General features: G+C 47.8%; 1 protein-coding gene across 3 annotated transcripts in view; it reads right to left on the bottom strand.

Moving 5' to 3' along the window:
• Nucleotides 1-20,808, bottom strand: part of TP53BP2 (tumor protein p53 binding protein 2) — a 55,467-nt gene that overhangs the window by 8,310 nt on the left and 26,349 nt on the right. For all 3 annotated transcript variants that reach the window (XM_059145980.1, XM_059145981.1, XM_059145979.1), the window contains 12 exons: nt 18,674-18,787; nt 15,207-15,289; nt 12,216-12,317; nt 10,118-10,292; nt 9,146-9,327; nt 8,638-8,802; nt 8,200-8,428; nt 6,684-6,788; nt 6,055-6,203; nt 4,909-5,368; nt 2,822-3,597; nt 189-326 (listed from right to left, as the gene is read on the bottom strand). In XM_059145980.1, coding sequence (XP_059001963.1) covers nt 189-326; nt 2,822-3,597; nt 4,909-5,368; nt 6,055-6,203; nt 6,684-6,788; nt 8,200-8,428; nt 8,638-8,802; nt 9,146-9,327; nt 10,118-10,292; nt 12,216-12,317; nt 15,207-15,289; nt 18,674-18,787 — 2,678 coding nt within the window. The remainder of the gene's footprint in view (nt 1-188; nt 327-2,821; nt 3,598-4,908; nt 5,369-6,054; nt 6,204-6,683; nt 6,789-8,199; nt 8,429-8,637; nt 8,803-9,145; nt 9,328-10,117; nt 10,293-12,215; nt 12,318-15,206; nt 15,290-18,673; nt 18,788-20,808) is intronic.

The following is a 20,808-nucleotide window of genomic DNA, read 5'->3' as shown; positions in this document are numbered from 1 at the left end:
AGACAGAAAAGTACTCTGGAGAGTGCTGGGGACACCGCACTTCAACTCACAATCAAAACTGAAGCCTGCTCCGCATCCCTCCCACCGCATCCGTCCCTACCTCGGCCCCTCCCCCCCAGAGGAGCTTCTTAAGCAGAAGTCAGAAACAAAATGTAACATATTTAAGAAATCTACAAATCCAGTCATACCTCATAAATAATTCTCTGTACAAGGTCAAATTCTCCCTCCAAAGATGAATCTAGGAGTAAAGCCAGGGGGTTGAACTTCACCCGCATTCCATGCGCGATCCTTTCCGAACCAGTTTTACGCAAGTTTGTCCTTTTGCCCTGCGGGAGAGAGGTACGAAGTAAGGACCCCGGTCTCCGAGAGCAGACCAAGGGAAGGGGCGGAGGAATGTCTCAGCTGAGAAAGTAAAAGGACATTTAAAAAATCCATATCAGCGCATTTTATGGACATGAAACGTTATCTAGAAACGTATATAAATCACAATACATAGCTTACTGAGTAACACCTGTGTAACAAAGCCCGCAAGGCCTAACAGGCGATGAGAGCAGGCTGGCTTTCTGTGGGGCACAAAATCAGTCAAGACTGGCCTTCAAGTTCCCTCTCTGAGTTAGGCTGGTAAACCCCACACAATTAAACCAGGCGACAGCACAATTAGACTTATCATGGCTAATGTTAATGAATGGCTACTGGTGGACTCCCCACCAAACCCTGTGACCCCATCTTACAGATAAGGAAGTTAAGGCACACAGCCAGGAACACCAGAGCTGCGATTTAAATCCAAGTCATCTGGCTTCAAATCCCTTCCCTGCAACCATCTTATAACGAAATGCTTCCTCAGGGGAAAGCATATAACCAAGGAAATAAGGAGTATTATCAGCCTGTCTTACGTATACTAACAAGAAATCTTTCCAGTCTTAAAATGCTATCCCTGGGGCGCCTGGGTGGCTCAGTGGGTTAAAGCCTCTGCCTTCAGCTCGGGTCATGATCCCAGAGTCCTGCACGGGGCTCCCTGCTCAGAGGTGGGCCTGCTTCCCCCTCTCTCTGTCTGCCTCTCTGCCTACTAGTGATCTCTGTCAAATAAATAAATAAAAATATTTAAAAAAAAAAAATGCTATCCCTATTTTACATTCAGAATTTGACTACACTCCAAGATACACGAGCCAATTAGTCAAGCCTTTTGACTATGAATACAATACAGCAAAACAATAGAGCAAAAGTGTTAAGACTGATTTAACAAGCCATTCAATAAGTTTCCTACACACGCCCAGCAAAGTGGCAACGTTTCCTGAGGCTCACTGTGCTATGCAGCTTGGTCCTTTCTCTATTTCGGATGCAGAAAACCACCGAGGTTTAGAAAACATCAAGCAGCCATCGCTCCACTTCACAAACATGCTACAACTGTTGCTGTTTCTGAGAAACAAGAAGTGTAGATGTCACATGACCATGAGATGCAGCCACGAGTGGGATGGGCAGGACCGCACGCACACTCCGAATAAGCCTGACACACAGTTCAGTCTCTCGCAAAGTCAGACAGTTCGGTCTCCCGCAAAGCCAGACAAGAAGGAAATTGCTCCCCCGGGATGACAGGAACAGATAGTGACACTGTGACCCTCCGGTCTCCTCTGCCCCGGGTACGTGAATCATTTTGACTTTACGACTAAAGAGGGGTGGGTGGGGAGGTGGGGACACAGCAAAAAGAGGTGTGAAGTCGTCTCTCCTTCCCACAAGTTTAACGCCAGCTGCAGGGAGCCATGAGCCCTGACAGACAGGGCACAGCGCTGTTTTAAGGCCTAATCCCTACTTAAACCCTGTCCCCTAGAATCCACAATGTGCTGTATAAAACTTGGAAGCAAACAGCCACAGTAACCAGCAGTTAGAGCAAATCAAGACAATAACCATCTCTGAATACCATTACATCTCAAAGACGCAATGAGGGATCAAAAATATAAAACACTTTAAAAAAATCCCTACAATATGCAATTTTGCTTCGATCTCTTTAAGACTCCCGGTTTCGCATCCTACGGAAACAGCGCAATGCCAGCTATACCTGAAAGGTCAACTTTATTTAAGGACACCCTGGGATTTTTGATCCTCTCTCGAAGACTTCAAAGGGACACAACAGACTTGCAAACACAGGCATGACAATTGGAAGGCTTGTGCACCATGTGCCCAAGTCAACACACGCACAGCCTGGGAGGAAGGGACGCTGGGGCTCAGGGGCACGCCAGGGGTCCCCTACCTGGGAGGAGAGGAACAGGCTTGTCCCACCCCCATCTGTCCCACACACGCCCAAGTTTACCAATGTTGGAAGTCTGAGGATCCCCTGAAACAGTTCCTTAAAGATACACATCACTGAGAAGAAGAACAGTGTAAAAGAGTGATGTCACTGTGGAGGAAAGGGGCACCATCTGCCTGATTTCACAAAGCTGGTCAAGGGAGGGAGCTTCCGAGCCTGGTCTCCTCCCTCAGAGCCTCGCCAGCCTCCCAAGAGGGACTGCCACAGCGGCGTGGGGTTTGTATCGTAAAGAACCCAATTCTGCCTCTTCCCAAAGAGAAGGGTTCTTCCTAAAAAACAGAGATGTTCTTTACCCTAAATACACCAAATCTTACTCATACTTCTGAGCTCTCCTGAGCGCTAAAAGGGGTGTAAAATAAAGAGGCAACTGTTGGCAACCATAGGCAATTCACACACAGACCATCCTCTGCAAGTGGCCCTGAGCAGTTGTATGTTTCTCCAGGTCTTTGAGAGTCAACCACCTGGAAATCTGTGACAAGGGGGTCTCCTGAAAGGACTGTGAGACACCACACTACTTACAGGAGGCAGAGACACCTGCCCCGTGACTTCGGGTGGACGCATGCTGCCCGAGTCTTCTCCCGGCCCCTCCGGCTCCCCAGACGGGTATGGTGGGGGCGGGTATGGGGGATACTCCTCCAGGTACACTTCCAGTGGATGGGGGGCCTCTGCACTTGGTTCTTCCGCACTGTTCTGGAAACTGGGGCTGCTGTCCAGAACTCCTTCAGGCATGTAATCAAGGCCCGGGGAAAGAGCTGCCATGTCACTGTTCTCGGAACTGGCGCTTCCCACGTCCTCTGGGGACACTGGTTCAGGAATGAGAGAGACTGTCTCCTTCTCGGGCTCCACGTGTAAATATGGATTCTGGGTTTCAATTGGGCTATCAGAATCAGCCACCACAGACGTTGGCTTGGATGGATATGAGGGAACAGAGATGGTCTCCATGGCAGCGATGGTGGTCCTCTGGTACAGAAGCTTCTGGATGTTCGGCCCATTTGGACCTTCCGGCTCTGTGATCGAGCTCCGTTTCTTGAGCGGCCTCGGCGCGTTGGAAAGTTTCTTGCGCAGGGCTTCCAGGTCAGCATCGCTCTGGTTTCGGTAGGGGTTGGACAAGAAGGGCAGCAGTTTGGTCGGGCTGAGTGGCCGAGGAATTCGTTCATTCTCATGGCTCTCCTGGCCCGAGGCCACAGGCTCCACATCAGGCTCGGGACTGCCAGGCTGGCTCTGGCTGCTGGAGTACACGTTCTCCAGGTGCAGCTGCTGGTTCTGGGCGGCAGCGATCACAGGCTTGCCGTAGACTGATCAGAAACGGAAACAAAGCCCCGATGAGGATTAAATCAAACCAGCAGGTAATAGACACAGGGCACAAGATTGAAAGCCTCCTTCAATTTCACAGTTACTACACGGCACTCTTCAACACAGTGATTTTTTAAAAACAACAAAAGACCACGCAAGGCTTCCATGTGAAAACCCTCACTGATGAGAACACGTGCCATTATTTCATGTACCATGAAGAAAAATGCTGCCGTTGTAACTCTAAGAAAACACCGGCTGGGGTGCTGAGGGGGCTTAGAGAGTTAAGCCTCTGCCTTCAGATCAGGTCACAATCTCAGGATCCTAGGATCGCGCCCCACAGCAGTCTCCCTGCTCAGCGGAAAGCCTGCTTCTCCCCCTCCCTCTGCCTGCCTCTCTGCCTACTCCTGCTATCTTCCTGTCAAATAAATAAATAAAATCTTTTTTAAAAAGCAAGAAAAAAAGAAACTACTGCTTGTAGCAAACTTAAAATGTCAAAATATGAAAACAACATAAAAAAGCAATCCTTTCCGGCGTCTGGGTTAAAACTAAACATAACTACCCTCTCTTTCATATGTCTTAAAAGTAAATCAAGGAGGGGGGATTGTATTTGGCTGACAACATTAAGAACCACGTATATTTAATAAAACCATTCCCCTTATCATTCTGATTCTAGCAAAACTATCCAATTTCCAAATTACTGCATCGGCAGTTCTCAATGAAGCTGAATCGGCCACAGCACATGTATAAATTCTTTGTTGTCTGGTTACTTGAGGTACATTTCAGGGTACAATCACGTGATTTCGTGACCAGAAAGCCACCATTATTCAACTAAAACAGGATGAACTCGATTTTAGTTTTATAAACAAATGACCCTTAGAAAGAACCCACCAGATCACCAGACTGTCAGCCTTCCCATGTTTCTGTATCTTACTAGCAGCTGTGTCCTCATGAGAGCAACGTAAGACACAGTGGGGAGCGCGACTTGGGGCAGCTATCCCACCGTCCACCCCAGGAGCACCTGGCGTGAACCCTATAGGGAGGATATTGCATGGGCCTCACTCTCGTGGTGGGCCCAGCAAGCGGGGACAGAGATGGCTGTCTCTGCACCACGGGTTTCTTCAGCTACGGCACCCACTCATCCCTCCGTGATGTGGAGTGAAAACCCAGCTCAGCACCCAGGCAAGAAGACAAGCCGCGACCCCACAGAGCCCTCAGGACACAAGCGTGCGTCAACTCAGCCAGTCACGGACAGATGACAACTCCAGGTGGGACTGGGCCGCCCCTGCTCCAGTGCAAACGGGACCAGAGCTTACCGGTGGAGAAGGGCGGCCCTCTGGAATGGGTCTTGGTTAGCGCACTCTGCACTGCCTGCTGAAAGTTCTTCCCGGGAGCCTGACGCTGCGTGTACATGGAGTATATGGAGCTGGCAGCCACGGTCTGGGGCTTCCGCAAGGGTGGGGGAGGGGTGTCCTTGGAAGGCTGTGGGGTGAAGGGCCGGACGGCCGCGGCTGGAGGACTCTCTTGCTTCCCAGCTGCAGATAAGGCCTGGCTCTGGCTGGCCGAGGGCGCGCCGGGGGACACCACGACCCTCTGTGGCTGCCCCGATTTCAGTTTGCTTCCCACGGATGCCACACCTGCTGACAACTGTGGAGGGTTTCCATCTGGCTTCAGGTCTGACGCTGACTGAGGATTTTGCCCAAAATAAGGCAAGTTAATCTGTTTTGGTTTTGACGGAACAGGAGGGGGCACTTTAGCCACATTTTTACTTGCAGCCTGAAACACACACACACACAAGGCAGTTAAAACACTGTCCAAATGGGTATACAGCATGTGCTAGATAACCGAATTTCGCGAATACTGGCTCTATGTTTTCAAGTCAGTGAAAAACTCATAGGTCTCTTCACTGAACTATGTTTAATAAGGAACCAGAGAACTGCGCTATGGTTCCTGCCTGCACGCCTCTTCCTCATCATCACCCCCGACTCGGAGACTCCTACTCCACATATTCACAGATGACCCCAATAACCCAAAGTCCTCCTCGCTCATCACACCACTGTGGTGAAAACACCCAACTGGGAGCACACCACCATCACCCGTTGTAGTCAAAGGCTAGGATCCTAACAGTCACACAAGATTCATGCCAAATCATTCCTGACAATACCTCGGCTCCAGATTCTGAAGCCAGAGGGTCGCTGAGTAGTGCACACACGATGTGCTTCAGCACGCTCCCCAGTTTTCAGAGAATCACACGAAATGGGAGCCAGCAGCAAGGATGGCAGCCTTTCTCCAATTACCGCAAACACACTTAAAGCTGCAGAATTCAAAATGACAGAATTCTGTGTTCTCATCTTCCAGAAATATTTTGGTTTTTCTTGCTCTCCCTCAACAGGATAGTCCCTCTCTTCTAAAGAGCATATACAGAATTACCACTGAATGTTAACCTGAGCCATTCTTCACACCTGAGCATCCCGCAGGATGTCCTCACTGCTCTGGTTCTTCCTCAGAGCCCCAAAGGGGGGTGGGGCGGCACACTGATCCACTGTGTCAAACATCGAAAAGGGACGCACTTTCTTTTCCTTCTCCCTCAGGGGAACCTCTCCATCATCACCTAAAGATGGAAAAAAATCACAAGGAGATTCAAGCCATTTGTAGTAATACCTCTTTTTCACATGTAAGTTTCCCTTTCCTCAATCTCCTTGAAACCACACCCCCAAGACATGCTTCCCTATTTTTAATTGAGTTAACTGGAGAACTGCCCAGACGCTACGCCAGTACCTGAACTCCGTAGCTAAATGAAGGTGTTCCGGAAGTGAACTCTGTCCCCAGGTTTGACACACCAGAAAACAAACTAAAGAAGACTGTGGTGACACAGACAGTGGAGTGTCTGACCCTTGGTTTTGGCTCAGGTCACAATCTTATGGTTGTGCAGTAGAGCCCCACACTGGACTCAGCACAGAGTCTGTCTGAAATTCTCTCTCTCCCTCTGCCCCTCCCACTCATACTCTCTCTCTCTCTCTCTCAAATAAATCTTTAAAAAAAGTAGAAAAAGATCGTGCAGTGCCTCTCAGACATCAGAACAGAACCTCACCTTGGTCCGGGGCATCCCCCGAGCTCGCAGGCACGGAGGCTTGGCTGGCGGAAATGTCTGCACTTGGGGAGCTCCAGTCAGGGCCGAGCAGATGGATTTTAGAGCCTACAATGCAGAAAGCAACCACAGTAACCAAGCATTCCAAACAGATCTCTAATGGTTCCTTTTGCTCCGAAAACAGCTTGAAATTTCAGACCCCCAACCATCCCTTAAACTTATTTAGAAAATATGAGAATTCAGATTCCTAATTTAAACTTACTGAAACAAATTTAAGATTAACTGTAGTCAACAGAAAATCTGCCTGAACCAGTGAGGACACCCTGCTTCTCACTGGTACGAAACTGTCACTGTCCTAGTCAGAAAACAACTTTCAACTTCGCAGACCAAGGGTTCCAAGGCATATCTGACATACCAGTTACGCACACACAACAAAGAGGCAAAACTGTGGACATGGACCAGTCTTCCACAGATCTGTGTGCTCTGTGCAGGTTTTCTCTACACAGATGTAGAAGCATCAAGGCCACAGCTCTGTCCTAATAGCAGCAAAACAGAGCCAGTTCCTTCTGCAGGGAAACCCAGACCAGGGGCTCTATGGCCTCACCCTGGTAATTATGGCAACATAATCGCAACTGTAACATTAGCCATATTCTACACGTGACAGGGGCTGGGGAAAAGAAACAATACTGGCCACTATTTCTTCTCCCAGGGGTCTGAATGAGGATGTTTTCATCCCGCTTTCCTACAAGCCTCCCTTCATCTAGGACTCTAGTCACACTACTCCGGCTCACACCTCCCCACGCACTGAGAACTACACAGATGCAAAGACCACTAACACAAGATGCCTCTGTTATTGTCACTGTGAGCTTCCAGAAGGTTTATCTTTATTCTACAAAGAGCTAGCAAGCAAAGGCTCCTGTGTGAGCACATACACACAGAAAGCACCACCTGATTGGTGCTTACGTACTCGCGGTGCAGAACAGTGCAGAATGTACTGGCCACCTCACCTTCCATAATGATGAGACCTCTACCACATATGCAGTGTTTTTACACAAAAGAAAAAGCGGTCGAGTTATAAATATCAAATCAAAATGTCCTCATTAACAAGAAGGAATTCAAAACAATCTTCATTGCAGAAATATTATATTCCATCTCATTCCCAAACAGAATTGCATTATTTAGGGTTAAAAAATATATCATGGTGACGCCTGGGTGGTTGGTGAAGCATCTGCTTTGGCTCAGGTCATGGTCCCCGAGGCCTGTGATCAAGTCCTACATCAATTAATCTCCCTCTTCCTCTGTTTGTGCTCTTTCTAGCTCTCACTTTCTAATAAATAAAATCTTTAAAAAAGAAAAGAAAAGAAATGCATCACAGTGCTAGCAAAAACCACACACAGATTCTCAGGACTTAAACGTGAATAAGGAATAGAAAGACATTTTTTTTAAAACCCCAGGGAGTAAATGACAGTGAGGACAGGAAGAAGACGCTGTGGGAGGGACTGGAAGTGAACCCTTTTACCTTGACCCTGGAAGGCAGGCCCAGAGCGCATGTTGGGCAGTGTGTGTACTTTAAGCGGCCCTTCCGGAGCCTGCATGGCCAAGGAGCCGTCCGGCAGAGCTGGCTTCACCAGAAGTTCAGGCCTCGAGGGGACGCGGGGCATCGTGGACGACTGGATGTAGGGCCCCACTGCGGCCACACGACTGGGCGCCGGCAGCCCTTGCGGGGGCAGGTTTCCATCCGATGAGACCTTAGGGAGAGGCACGGGAGCATGATGAGTCCCACCACATCCAACTCAGAGAGGCTGTGGCACTGACTAACCTATAAATATCAGCGCTTCCAGGGTCTCACCCCACAGCGTCCTGGAGCCGCCCCACTGCAGCCCCGCAGCAGGAGCAGCCAGGCGCGGCTCCAGAGGCGGCTGCCCACGTGACCCGCGGGGCAGCGGCGGCCACTTACCGGGAGGCTCTCCTTCTGCTGCAAGGCTGCCTTCTTCTTCCACAGCCGGTCCCGCAGCTCATTAACACGCTTGTCCATGACCGCCACCTCTGAATTGCGCTTATTCAGACACTCACGCTGTTGCTGCAGCTTGGCATTCTGCTCCTGATTCAGTTTGTTTCGTAACTGAATAAAATGGGGGGGGGGGGGGGTGTAGCCAAGGAGTAGGAAGAAAAATTTCTCAAACAGATAATCACATGATTGACTATTACATAATTTCTAAAAACGTAAGGTCCCTCCACCTCTCCCCACTTCCATCTTATGGTTTAAACTGTCAGCCCACCCACTGTGGTTGTAAGGAATGCCTCCAATTTTCTGTGTCAGGTAACCTTAAGTTTATTCTAGACTCTCTGGGGTTTGGGTGTTTCCCCCCCCACACCCCGTTCCACCCCCAGTTTGAGGAAAAGAAATCAAAATCCCGCACTTAAAGCCACTTCTGTGGCAACTGTGCCCCTGGAGCAGGCCACACCTGCAGCTCCTTGTAGAGTCGGTCGAGCTCAGCCGCGGCAGACCGGCTGTCGTGACGTCCGTCTATCCTGCCGTTCTTGAGCATCTCCAACTGTCTGGTCAGCTCCTCCACTTTGGACACGGCCAGAACGAGCTCCCTCTGCTTTTGCTGGAACAAACTATTCATTTGCTCAATCTCCTCCACTAGAATGAGAACAAGAAAAGCCACAACAGTTGAAAAGAAAAATAAGAATGGAGTACTCCCAGGCAACCGGGCTTTACAACAAACTTCCTAACAAAAAGTACAGACATTTTTCAGAAATGTCCTCCAACCAACCTATTTCTTTTACAAAAAACTGAAATCAACATAGACATTTCTAAATGTCCGTGCCTCCCTCTGAATAGATCCCTACCAGAATTTGTGTTATGAATATTATTAAGCTCCAAATTTTAGAAACAATGAAATTTATTGAGAACTTTTCATCTGTTTTATAGTGGTAGAGGAAGGTATTACATCATGAAAATTTTAATTAAAATAGCATTGTAATAGAGGGACCTATTATATGAATAAAAATCCTTGCCTTCATCATATTTTCAGTCAAAAAGTATTTAGAAAGAGAAAAACAAAATCCCATTAGTACATTTTTAAAAAGCTTGTCTAAAAAACCCAGCAACTAAGGGCAACCCTCCTGGGTCCCGTCCCTGTGTGGGAGGCTCTGTACTAGATCACTCAATAAACTCTCCTTTGCTGCCCACCAAAATAATAAAAATAAAAATAAAAAATAATGAAACACCCAACACCTAAATTCAGTTCACGCGAACCAAAAGCATCAAAACTGCAGGGAATTGTACTTTGAAAAGCCTTGATTTTAAAGCTGCCTACACACACAGCCATGGCTTACCATCACTCACGCAGGGCCCCACACCCATGTCCCTGTTTCCCCGTCCCCATGGAGCCACATGCACTGGCCAGGCCCCTCCACGAGTGACTCACCGAGTCGGCCGTTGCTCAGCCTCTTTTGCTCCACATGGCCTTTCAGGGCGCGCACCTTCTTTAGCTTAGCTTCCTGGTTCTCAGCCATCTCCTTCAGCCTCTTGAGCTTCTCCTGCTCAGCAGCTTGTTGCTGCTGACGCTGATCTTGCTGTTTCAAAAACTTCAAGCGCTGCTCCTAAAAGGTAGAAACCATCATCGGGCAAATCCTTTTCAAAGGTGTATCGGCCCCAAAGGAAGCTGAGCGTAGCCGGAGGCAGTGGTGACCAGCCATGCTGCACGCTGCTGGATCCACCTCCGCCAGGAGTGAAGGACACAGCTCCTGGCCCCAACCCGACACTCTCTTGGGGTAAGACCCAAGCACGAGCATTCTTACTCCCGAGGGTTCTTGCACAGCTGGGGAACAGTGATCCCACAGGGGGTGCTCGTGCTTGGAGAGGAGCACACAGAGAAACATAAGGCGCTCACTACAAAGGTGGCCTTGGAGTCCAGTTCGGACTCATAACCCAAGCTCTGCCACTTATGGGCTTGGAGACAGCAAACCACATACCCTCACCGAGACAGGGGTCTCCTTCTTCAGCCAAAAACAGGGTGATCAAGAGCCTCATGGGGCCATGGTGAGGAATAAATGAAATGTGAGTGTGCACCTCATTGCACAGAACCTCACATAGCTAATGTACACTCAGCACACATACTTAGCAAAAAGCTTAAAAGCCACCCTGGCTTCAAAACCCACAATGTAACACTTTGTTTCTAGTATATTACACTAGTTACTTCACTAAAAGTGAGTAACAGTGGGGGCCTGGGGTGTCTGCCTTCAGCTCAGGTCATGATCTCAGGGTCCTGGGCTCAGGCTCCCTGCTCCACCAGGAGTCTGTTTCTCCCTCCCCTTCATGCACGTGCTCTCTCTCTCTCTCTCTCTAATAAATAAAATCTTTTTAAAAAGTAAAAGAGCCACACAATTTATAATAAAACTTCTCAGAGTAATATCACTGAAATATATATAACACAAAAATAGTTTCAAGAGAAGACCCTGAGGTCAAAGATGCATTCTACTACTCGGTCTTTTTATTTGAATTCACGTCCCTGACATTCAAGAAACGGTGCCTCAGCGCCACATGGGAGCCTAGTGGGAAATGCACTCTCAGACCCCGAACCGTCCCCACTGTACCAGGATATGCATTTTCAACACAACCCTCTGGGGACTCCTTCACAACCTCAAGTTTGAGAAGCCACACTATCCCTGATTTTGAAAACACCAGCAGCCGGTGTCAGAGACAGAAGCAGACCCACAGGAACCCCAGTGAGCGCTACCCACGCCACAGGGCATGCTGCCGGGGACCCTGCACCAATGGTCTACCCCACTCCGGCAACCATACAGTCCCCGTGGGCATGGCCAGCTGCAGACATGGAGTGTTCAGACCGGGGCAACAAGTGAAAGCCAGCCCACCATCTGTGTTTCCCCCGTCACACAGCCAGTCACGAGTTTGTCCATGGCTGCTTTTCTGCCATGACCACAATGCTGAGAAGCCCACAGAGCCCACAGCACTGACCACGAGCCTTTATGGAGGAAGCGTGGTGCCATCTGGGTCAGACGAGAGTTCAGGCTGGCGGGAGAAACAACAGGGAGACTGGTGGGGATGATAACAGAGAAGCTTCTGTTTCACCTGTTCGAGGCCAGGATGAGGACCAGTCTGTGGGGGCAGCATATCCCAAATAAAGGCAAGCAGCCTATTATCAGCACCATACAGCAGAAGGGGACAGGGTTAGCACTGATTGACTTTACAAGTCCCTCTTGCTGCAGTAATGATTCAGGACGGATCAGCCCAGAGCAGTTCCCTCTAGCAAAGTCGAAGGGCTCTTTATGCCTTTGCTGTTTTCCTGATCCACAACATAATGTGGTTAATTTTGATCAGAACTAGGGTTCTGGAGATCTTAAGCAACTTGGATGATCTAAGAATTTCCACAAAATGCTGTGGTAAAGAGAAGACAGTGCCACAAAGCAGGTAACCTATGGGCTGACAGGATCAACTTGTATCTTGGGGTCACTGGCATAACAGCATCCACAGAGGGGCCTGTCCAGTCTTTACAGGACCTTTACCTTTGTAGCCAGCATTTGTTGCTGGGCCTCGATCTGCTGCTGCTGGCGAGACGCCATTTCCTGAAGCTCAGCAAGAGTCAGATCCATCCTGGGGCTGTTAACCTACACATGAGAACACAAAGAAGCCAGCTGCAAGACCAGCACGGAGACTCTTCCCTTGGAGGCCTATGGAAGCTTCCCCTGAGCCCCACCGGACACAGTTTGCCATTTTCTTCCGTGACATGAAAGGGATCACTAATTTTTATATTAATATTCCCACAGTGACTTGTTTCAATGGAAGACCCACTAATATACAAACCAACACTCTTTTAAGTTATAAATGAAAATTAAACAGTCTCAGTAGTCTGTGACAGAAATGGAACAATTTAGAATTACCTTGTTCTGGACTGAATTTATATTAGAAAAACAATGTTGGATCACACTAAACATGCTATTGGGGCCCTGGCAGCTAACCTAAAACGACCTTTACAAATACTGCACTAGCATCAGAAAATTCAGGAGTTATCAGGAACAAATAAGACGTCTACTCTATAGAACATGGTCCTAGGCATTCTAGCCAGTGTGTGCAGCAGAGTGAGAAGACAACATGAGCTGTATCCAGCTGTATCCAGTCGCCCATGAGGAAAATGGTGTGGAATCCACAGAGGAGCTACCTGAACTAGGAAGCTGTTTAGCAAGATTGCAGGATAAATTATTGCTATGCAAAAAATCCATTGTATTTCTTATATTAACAACCAGAAATATAAAAAAAATTTTAAATACCATTTATAGTAGCATACAAACCACAGAGTACCGAGGAATCAATTTAACAGATGCCCAAGACCCGTGCCCTGGAAACCCATAACCCCGGTATACTGAATGACGGTATACTGAGGGGCACAGTCCCACCAGGTTTCTCATACTACCTGACCGCACGACTTAGCTCGCTTTGGGGGCCAACATGGTAGTGCTGATGGCAAAACAGAGAAGAAGAGAACACAAACACAGATCTGCACATATACCAGGCAAACTGACTTTCGACAGAAGTGCAAAGGCACTGGAGTAACAAACAGTCCTTTCAACAAACATGGCTCAGTCAACTGAGTATCCACCTATCCATGGACAAAACTTAAATTCTCACACAACATACAAATGTCCACCCAAAATGGATCATAAAATGTAATGTAGAGTAACAGCACAAAACTTCTAAGTTGAGCAATTATATTTAACCAAAATTTAGAACAAGACACAGATTGGGGAAAATATTTGCAAATCATATTACCTAATAAAGGACCTGGATCCAGAGTAAGGAAGAATTCTCAAACCCAATACTAAGAAAGCAAACAAACCAACAAAGAAAAATATGAACAAAAGACCTGAACAAATACTTCACACCAAAAAAGATATACAAATGACACATCAGTGCACGGAAAGACACCAATGTCATCAGGTATTAGAGAAATACACACTAAAGCCTACTAGCCAAAACTGAAAGGACTGACCACACCAAATGTTGGCAAGGATGTGGAAAAACTGGAACTCTGATGAGACTATAAACTAAAACAATCACTTTGGAAAATGGTCTTGCAGCTTCTTAAAAAGTGAACACACACCTGCCACATGACTCTGTCCTCCCACTCCTAGTATGTACTCAAGACAAATAAAAGAATAGACCCATACGAAGACTTCCACCCAAATATTCATTACCACTTAATACAGAGTAACCCAAAGCTGGAAACAACCCCAATATCCATCAAGAGAGAAATGGATGAACAAGCCACATCCGGACAAGGCAAGACCTCTCAGCAATAAAAAGGAACCAACTACTGATGAGATGGATCAAAATAATGATGCTGAGCAAATTCAGACAAAAAGACTTGAGACAGCATGACTCCATTTATGTACAAGTCCAGAAAATAAAACTAACTTGTAGTGACAGAAAGTGGACCCACCAGGGGGTCCTGGAGGATGGGGAGAGAGGCAAGAAGGGAAGGGTTGCAAAAGGACAAGAGGAAATTCTGGGGATGAAAGATAGTGTCACTACCGGGCTGAGGGGGACAGTTTCACACGGGTACAGGCATGTGAAAACTTACCACTTTGTGTACTCAAACTGTGAGCCGTTTATGATACTTCCATAAAACCCATTGAGGGGGAAAGATACCCTGTGTCGAGATGCATTCGAACCCTGTTAATGGCTAAAACAGTTTTTGGTCATCCTTATATGAGCTTTTCATCTCTGTAAGAGAACTATATGATCTCACAAGAGAAACGAGAATTTGGGGAAAAGCAAGGCGGGAACAAATGGCCTGCATTCTCCCATAAATTTACCCTACATTGGAGAAAGATGATATAGCTAATTCCTTACAGTATTAAAAATTCTGAGCCCTGAAAAGAAAACATCCGTAAGGTGCCCCCAAAGATACTTGCTAAAATTCACATGCAACAGCAAGGGCATTAACATGTACTTTGTCATTTTACTAAAGCAATTACAGCAAAAAACAAAATCATACCCACAAAAAAATCCTCCCTTCTGAATTTGCAGTATATCCAGCATCTAACTGCTCTCAAAAGTCAGCCATGCAGAGAGCATTAAAATTAATCCTTTCTATGAAATACATTTGAAACAACCCTTTAAAAAGCAGGCCTTGTTGGGGCACCTCAGGGGTATGGGTTGGCTGAGTCAGTGAAGCACCTGCCTTTGGCTCAGTTCATGATCTCAGGGTCCTGGGATCGAGTGCCGCTCAGTGGAGAGTGCTCCTCCCTCTCCCTCTGCTCCCACCACTACTGTGTATGCTCTCTCTCCTCCCCCCTCTCTCAAATAAAGAAATAAATCTTTAAAAAAAAAAAACCAACTAAAAAACTAAAAAGCAGCCATCCTTCATAACCCGCTGAGCAACAAAGTAGCAAAAACCGTCCTTCCTAAGTGGTGAGTGACAAAGTGGCTATGAAGTAGCAATGAGCGAGAGCGAACAGTTACAAGAGCAGCCAGCAAGCACATAAACCATCACTTACCCCGTTCTCCTTCCTTCGATGTTCAGCAGGGACTTTCACACCATTTCTCTTTAAACTTGGATCCTGAGTCCGTGGTCCACTCACTAAGGAGAAAATTCAAAACTGATGCGTTACCCACCACAAGAGCTGGCAGATGCTATTAAGGACTGGCTCATTTCTGAGCTCTGTGATTCTTGCTCCTAAATATCAAGTAGAAAGTAGACGGTAAACAAAATATTTTCTCATAACAACAGAGTGAAGGTCTCATAGTTCTGCCTGTTTTGGAAAACCTTACTTGGAAAGGTGCACACTCAGCAGCAGACAGTACCGTGTGCTGACTGCTCCCGGGAGAGCTGCACCATCCTGGCAGCAGAAGACAGAAAACCAACAACAGTAACATACTTCTGACGGCGGGTCATGCGCCTCATCCGCTCCTCACTGCTCCTCCTAGTACCCCAGCTACTCAGCGGCGAAACCAAGAGCTCCCACTGGAAGGAACAAGGGCAAGTTAAATCAATCCATCCTTGTGCCCATTAACCATGCTTGGAACTTACTCGGAAAAAAGTAACCTTCCAGGGGTTCTGAATAGTTGGTTTACTGAGGGCATTTTATGGTAATCCGTGAGTACCGTGAAGTGTGTCTCCATTTATTTCAGTGAAAAATGTCCGTTTTTCTTAGCTTGGAAAAGTACTAACTGGAACACTATATATTGGTGGGGTTTTTTGGCTAAAAAGAATTTTTTGAGTCAAAATACAGGTCTCGCAGTACCATGCACTGCATCATAAAAGGAAAATAGTCTTAATTTAAAGTGATACATTGTTAGAAATTAACATCAAAACATTTTTTAAGTATGTGGAATCAAACTTACACCTGTAATTCCCAGAGATTGGCAAACACATGATCGCCCAAGAAAAGTTTCAGATTAAAATTTCCTCTGAGGGACGCCTGGGTGGCTCAGTTGGTTAAGTAGCTGCCTTCGGCTCAGGTCATGATCCCGGCGTCCTGGGATCGAGTCCCACATCGGGCTACTTGCTCCGCAGGGAGCCTGCTTCTCCCTCTGACTCTGCCTTCCACTCTGTCTGCCTGTGCTCGCTCTCACTCTCTCTCTCTCTTACAAATAAATAAATAAAATCTTTTTTAAAAAAATAAATAAATAAAATAAAATAAAATAAAATTTCCTCTGAATTGGGGCACCTGGGTGGCTCAGTGTGTTAAGCCTCTGCCTTTAGCTCAGGTCATGATCTCAGGGGTCCTGGGATTGAGTCCCGTCTCGGGCTCTCTGCTCAGCGGAGAGCCTGCTTCCCTCTCTCTCTGCATGCCTCTCTGCCTACTAGTGGTCTCCCTCTGTCAAATAAATAAAAGCTTTAAAAATAAAAAAAAATTTAAATATCTCCTCTGAATTAAACGTCTACTATATCTACTTAGCACAGAATCCCATGCCAATAAAGGTCTGTCCTCAGAGCCAGGTATGACATGTACACCTAACTTGAATGCATTAGTTTTATTTTTAAAATACTGTTCAAATTCTCTGACAACACAATCTGTCACAATATTTCTGTAAGAAAAAAAATCTACCATTTAGGAATTACTGCTTTCTTTGCTGCCTCAAAGACAGGGCACTGAACCAGCAGGAGCACGTTCAGCACAGGACACTTTCAGGGCCCCGGGAGCTTGAGAAAGAGCTCACATCCACGCTCAGCACAGGTCCCAGGTGAGCAGCTCCCAGGTCACGGAGTGGAGACTGTGGCAGCCCTGCCCCCAGCCACAGTCCAGAGGAATGCGCAGAAAGGTTCCCACCCTGTGGGGCAGTGACGCTGCTGTGTCCCCGCTCGAGCACTGGGGGGCGCTGGTGTGTGGGACGCTGTGAACACAGCTGCAATACTGGATGGTGTTTCTCACCTTACAGACAGAGAGCCCGCCACTGAGGCTCCTGAATAATTTAGCCACTACATACACAGAAGATCCGCCAACAGTCAGCCAACAGGTACAAGTCAGCTTCCTCCACGAGGATGTGTGCGGTAATGTCAACAAAGGACAAAATAAAAATGTGCTGTCGATGCCCATGTAAAACTACAAAGGAAATGCGTGTGCTGATGGGAAGTGAACGCACAGAATGGCACATGGCCTCGGAGAGGGGGCCAAAGTGCTAGCGCCCCTCACCTGCAAAGCGCGGGCGTCCACATGCCACAGCGGCCCCCACAGTCCAGTCACTAATTTCTAACCACCAGACACCAAAAGGACATAGTTATTAAAGCAGTAATACAGAGAATTAACATCTGCTACCTACTTAACTGCTCCCAGGCATTATGTACTGAGGTCACAAATCCTCAACTTTCCATTTTAAAAGTTCTCCCATCTTTAGAAACACCTAGTAATCCTGCACAGATCTGACTGGAAACAAGGCCGCCAGGGTCCTGGGATGGCTGCACCCTCAGGGTCCAGCAGCTTTCAGCCCACTGTTCCTCTACTGGCACAGCGCCCATCATCACCTTCCCCCTCCTTACCTTGTCTCCACACTCCACTGCGAACCCTCGGTTCCCACAGGTGCGAGCACCTGACCCCCGAGTCCTCCGTCCCACGTGACTTCCATCCAAAGCTAACCTCTTGACCTCTAATTCCCGCTCATTTCATGGCCCAAATGGGGCCCTCATCACCTAGAAGCTCGCTCCCTTTGGAATCTTAAATTCAGACATTCTCCTTTTTGACCCTAAGTTCCTCTCACCACACCTGCTCATGAGCCCAAAACCAAGGCCGCAGTCTCTTCCCCTGCCCAGCATCTCCCCGCAGCCCTCTCCTCCATCCCTTCCCACCAGCTGAAGTTGTCCTGACCATGGCCTCCTCTCCCCATCCACCCTCTGAGCTGGACCAGCAAAACCCCAAGCCCGGTCAATCCAACCATCTTCTTAGAGCCGCCCAGACTGCTAAAGCATGCCTGGAAGGAATGCCCCTGGTCTCAGAGTCTGTGATCTCACCTGGGCCCCAGCAGCCTGCCCCTTGCCCCAGGCAGACGCTCACCTATTCCCCACAACAGTTCACGCTGGCCTCTATACCTTCCCAACCCCGAGAAAACGTTCAGACAAGAAGCCCCTCCACCTGATCCCACAAAGCACATGCCTGCCACCATCCCCGCCGGCTCCCTCTCCCTCCGCTACAGCGGACACCGGCTCCCTCCTGCGCCCAGGACCTCGTCCCCACTGAGGGAGTACCTTCTCAGGTGCACACCCCCTCTCCTGCACTTTAGCCTCCTGAGCTGGGGACTTTTTTCTACCCGCTCCTCCCCTCTTCAAAGAAAACAAATGAAAGGAAACCACACCCTTTCCTCCCCGACAGTCAGGTCTCCGAAGGTCTCGGAAGCTGGCCTCTTCTCTAGCTTCCATGTCCCTTCCTGTCCCGTACCCCTCACGTCACCTGGCTCCTGATCTCCCCGTTTCTCTGACGTGTGGAGTCCAAGTCCACAGCTTTGCTCGGATTCACACAATGTTACCTACCTGTGTCCCTGCCGGGGGGCCGTTCATGACGGAGGAAGAAACGAACTTCATTCCTCTGACTGCCAAACCTCTGCAGAACATCAAACATCCGCTCATTATCAGCAACTGGACGTTCTAAAGGAAACAAACAGAAGTCACATGACTTGCAGGTACAGAAAAGAGCGTTTACTACCCATCCTTCATGCAAATTATGCCTGTAGGAAAACTGAGCATCCTTGATGCTTTCTTCTCATTAAAAGGCTCTTAGAAATAAAGCACCACAGATTTTCCACACACACAGTCGGTGTCGACGCTGTGGGTGCTGGAAGGGGGAATGGGTCTGGGCTGGCTGCTATGAGCACAGGAGTGATCTCAGTGCTCCTGACTGGCCATAGGCTCGCCGAGGGTTCAGAACTTTTGGCCTCTGAGGTCCCTTCTAACCCAAACGTTCTAGGGTTCTTCAAATTTAAATAAGAAATTAGAAATAACTTTCTACATAAACAGCGTAGGGGCACCTGGGTGGCTCAGCTGGCTGAGTGTCAGAGACCTTGGATTTCAGCTCAGGTCATGACGTCAGGGTCATGAGTTCAAGCTCCACGCAGGGCTCACTCAGCAGAGCATCAGCTTGGGATTCGCTCTTCGTTTAGTCCTTCTCCCTGCTCATGCACAGGTACTCTCTAAATCCGATCTTTAAATAAAGGCTAATTCTACTGTTAGCATATTTTTAAGCTATAATTCTATAAACTATGTTTAAAAAATCAGACATACCCACTTCTAAACAAAAGGCTATTTTACAGCACTGAAAACAGAGTTGACCCATGAATGACATGGGTATGACCACCTAGGTCCACTTATAGGAGAATTGTTTTTGATAAATACAGTTCAGTCCTGAAATGTATTTTCTGTTCCTTACGATTTTCTCTTTTTTTTAAACATTTATTTGAGAAAGAGCGAGCGCATGCACACATGCATGTGTGGTGGGGGGAGGAGCAGAAGGAGAGGGGAGAAAATCTTAAGCAGACTCTTCACAGAGCACAGAGCCCAGGATGGGGCTCGATCTCACAACCTGAGCAGAAACCAAGACTCAGATGCCTGCCTGACTGAACCACCCAAGTGCCCCACAATCTTCTTAATAGTACTTTCTTCCCTCTAGCAAACTTGATTGAAGAACACATAGTATATAATATTTAACATCCAGAATATGTATTCATGGACTGCTGATGTGGTCAGCGGAGCTTTCAGGCAACACTAAGACGTAAGGAGTGCAGTTTGGGGGAGTCAAAAGTCCCATGCAGATTTTTGACTGCACGAGAGGGTCGGTGCTCTGAACCCCCACATTGTTGAAGGGCCAACTGTGTATCTTTCCAGCCCCTCTTCCAGTGAGACTGCCAGTTGTCAAAACTTCTCTAGAGACAAAAAGGACACAGAATACTCTAATAGATGGAAACTTCAGGAGAAATCATGTATCTTAAGCTACCCTCAAAATATCCTCCAACCTCAAGGACCTGGATATAAAAACCAAACCTATTGTTCGAGGACCCAACTGCTTAAAACCAGAAATACTGGGGCACCTGGGTGGCTCAGACGGTTAAAGCCTCTGCCTTCAGCTCAGGTCATGATCCCGGGGTCCTGGGATCAAGCCCCACATCCGGCTCTCTGCTCAGCAGGGAGCCTGCTTCCTCCTCTCTCTCTGCCTGCCCTCTGCCTACTTGTGATCTCTGTCAAATAAATAAACAAAATCTTTAAAAACAAAACAAAACCCAGAGATACTTAAGTGTCTGCCTTCAGGTCTGGTCATGCTCTCAGGGTCCTGGGATCAAGTTCCACGTCAGGCTCCTTGCTCAGCGGGGAGTCTATTTCTTCCTCTGCCTCTCCCTGCTTGTGCTCTCTCTCTCTCTCTCTCTCTAGCACTCTTTCTCTTACTCTCTCAAATAAATAGAAAAATCTTTAAAAAAAAAAAAAAAAAAAAGCAGAGCTACTCCAGCACTAAGTTTTAATAGAGGAATGCTCAAAGAGCCTCAGAAAGCACTGTGCACCTGCCCTTCGTCACAGCCACCAGGTTTGTGGACGCACCCCAAGCCCAGTCCACTCAGCCACAACAAAGTGCCACTCTGCTTGCAGCCCTGGAAGTGACAGAGGTGCCCCTCCTCACCCCT

This window comes from Mustela lutreola, chromosome 14, assembly GCF_030435805.1.
Source record: "Mustela lutreola isolate mMusLut2 chromosome 14, mMusLut2.pri, whole genome shotgun sequence".
Lineage (NCBI taxonomy): Eukaryota > Metazoa > Chordata > Mammalia > Carnivora > Mustelidae > Mustela > Mustela lutreola.
This window is presented reverse-complemented; position numbering and strand designations above follow the sequence as displayed.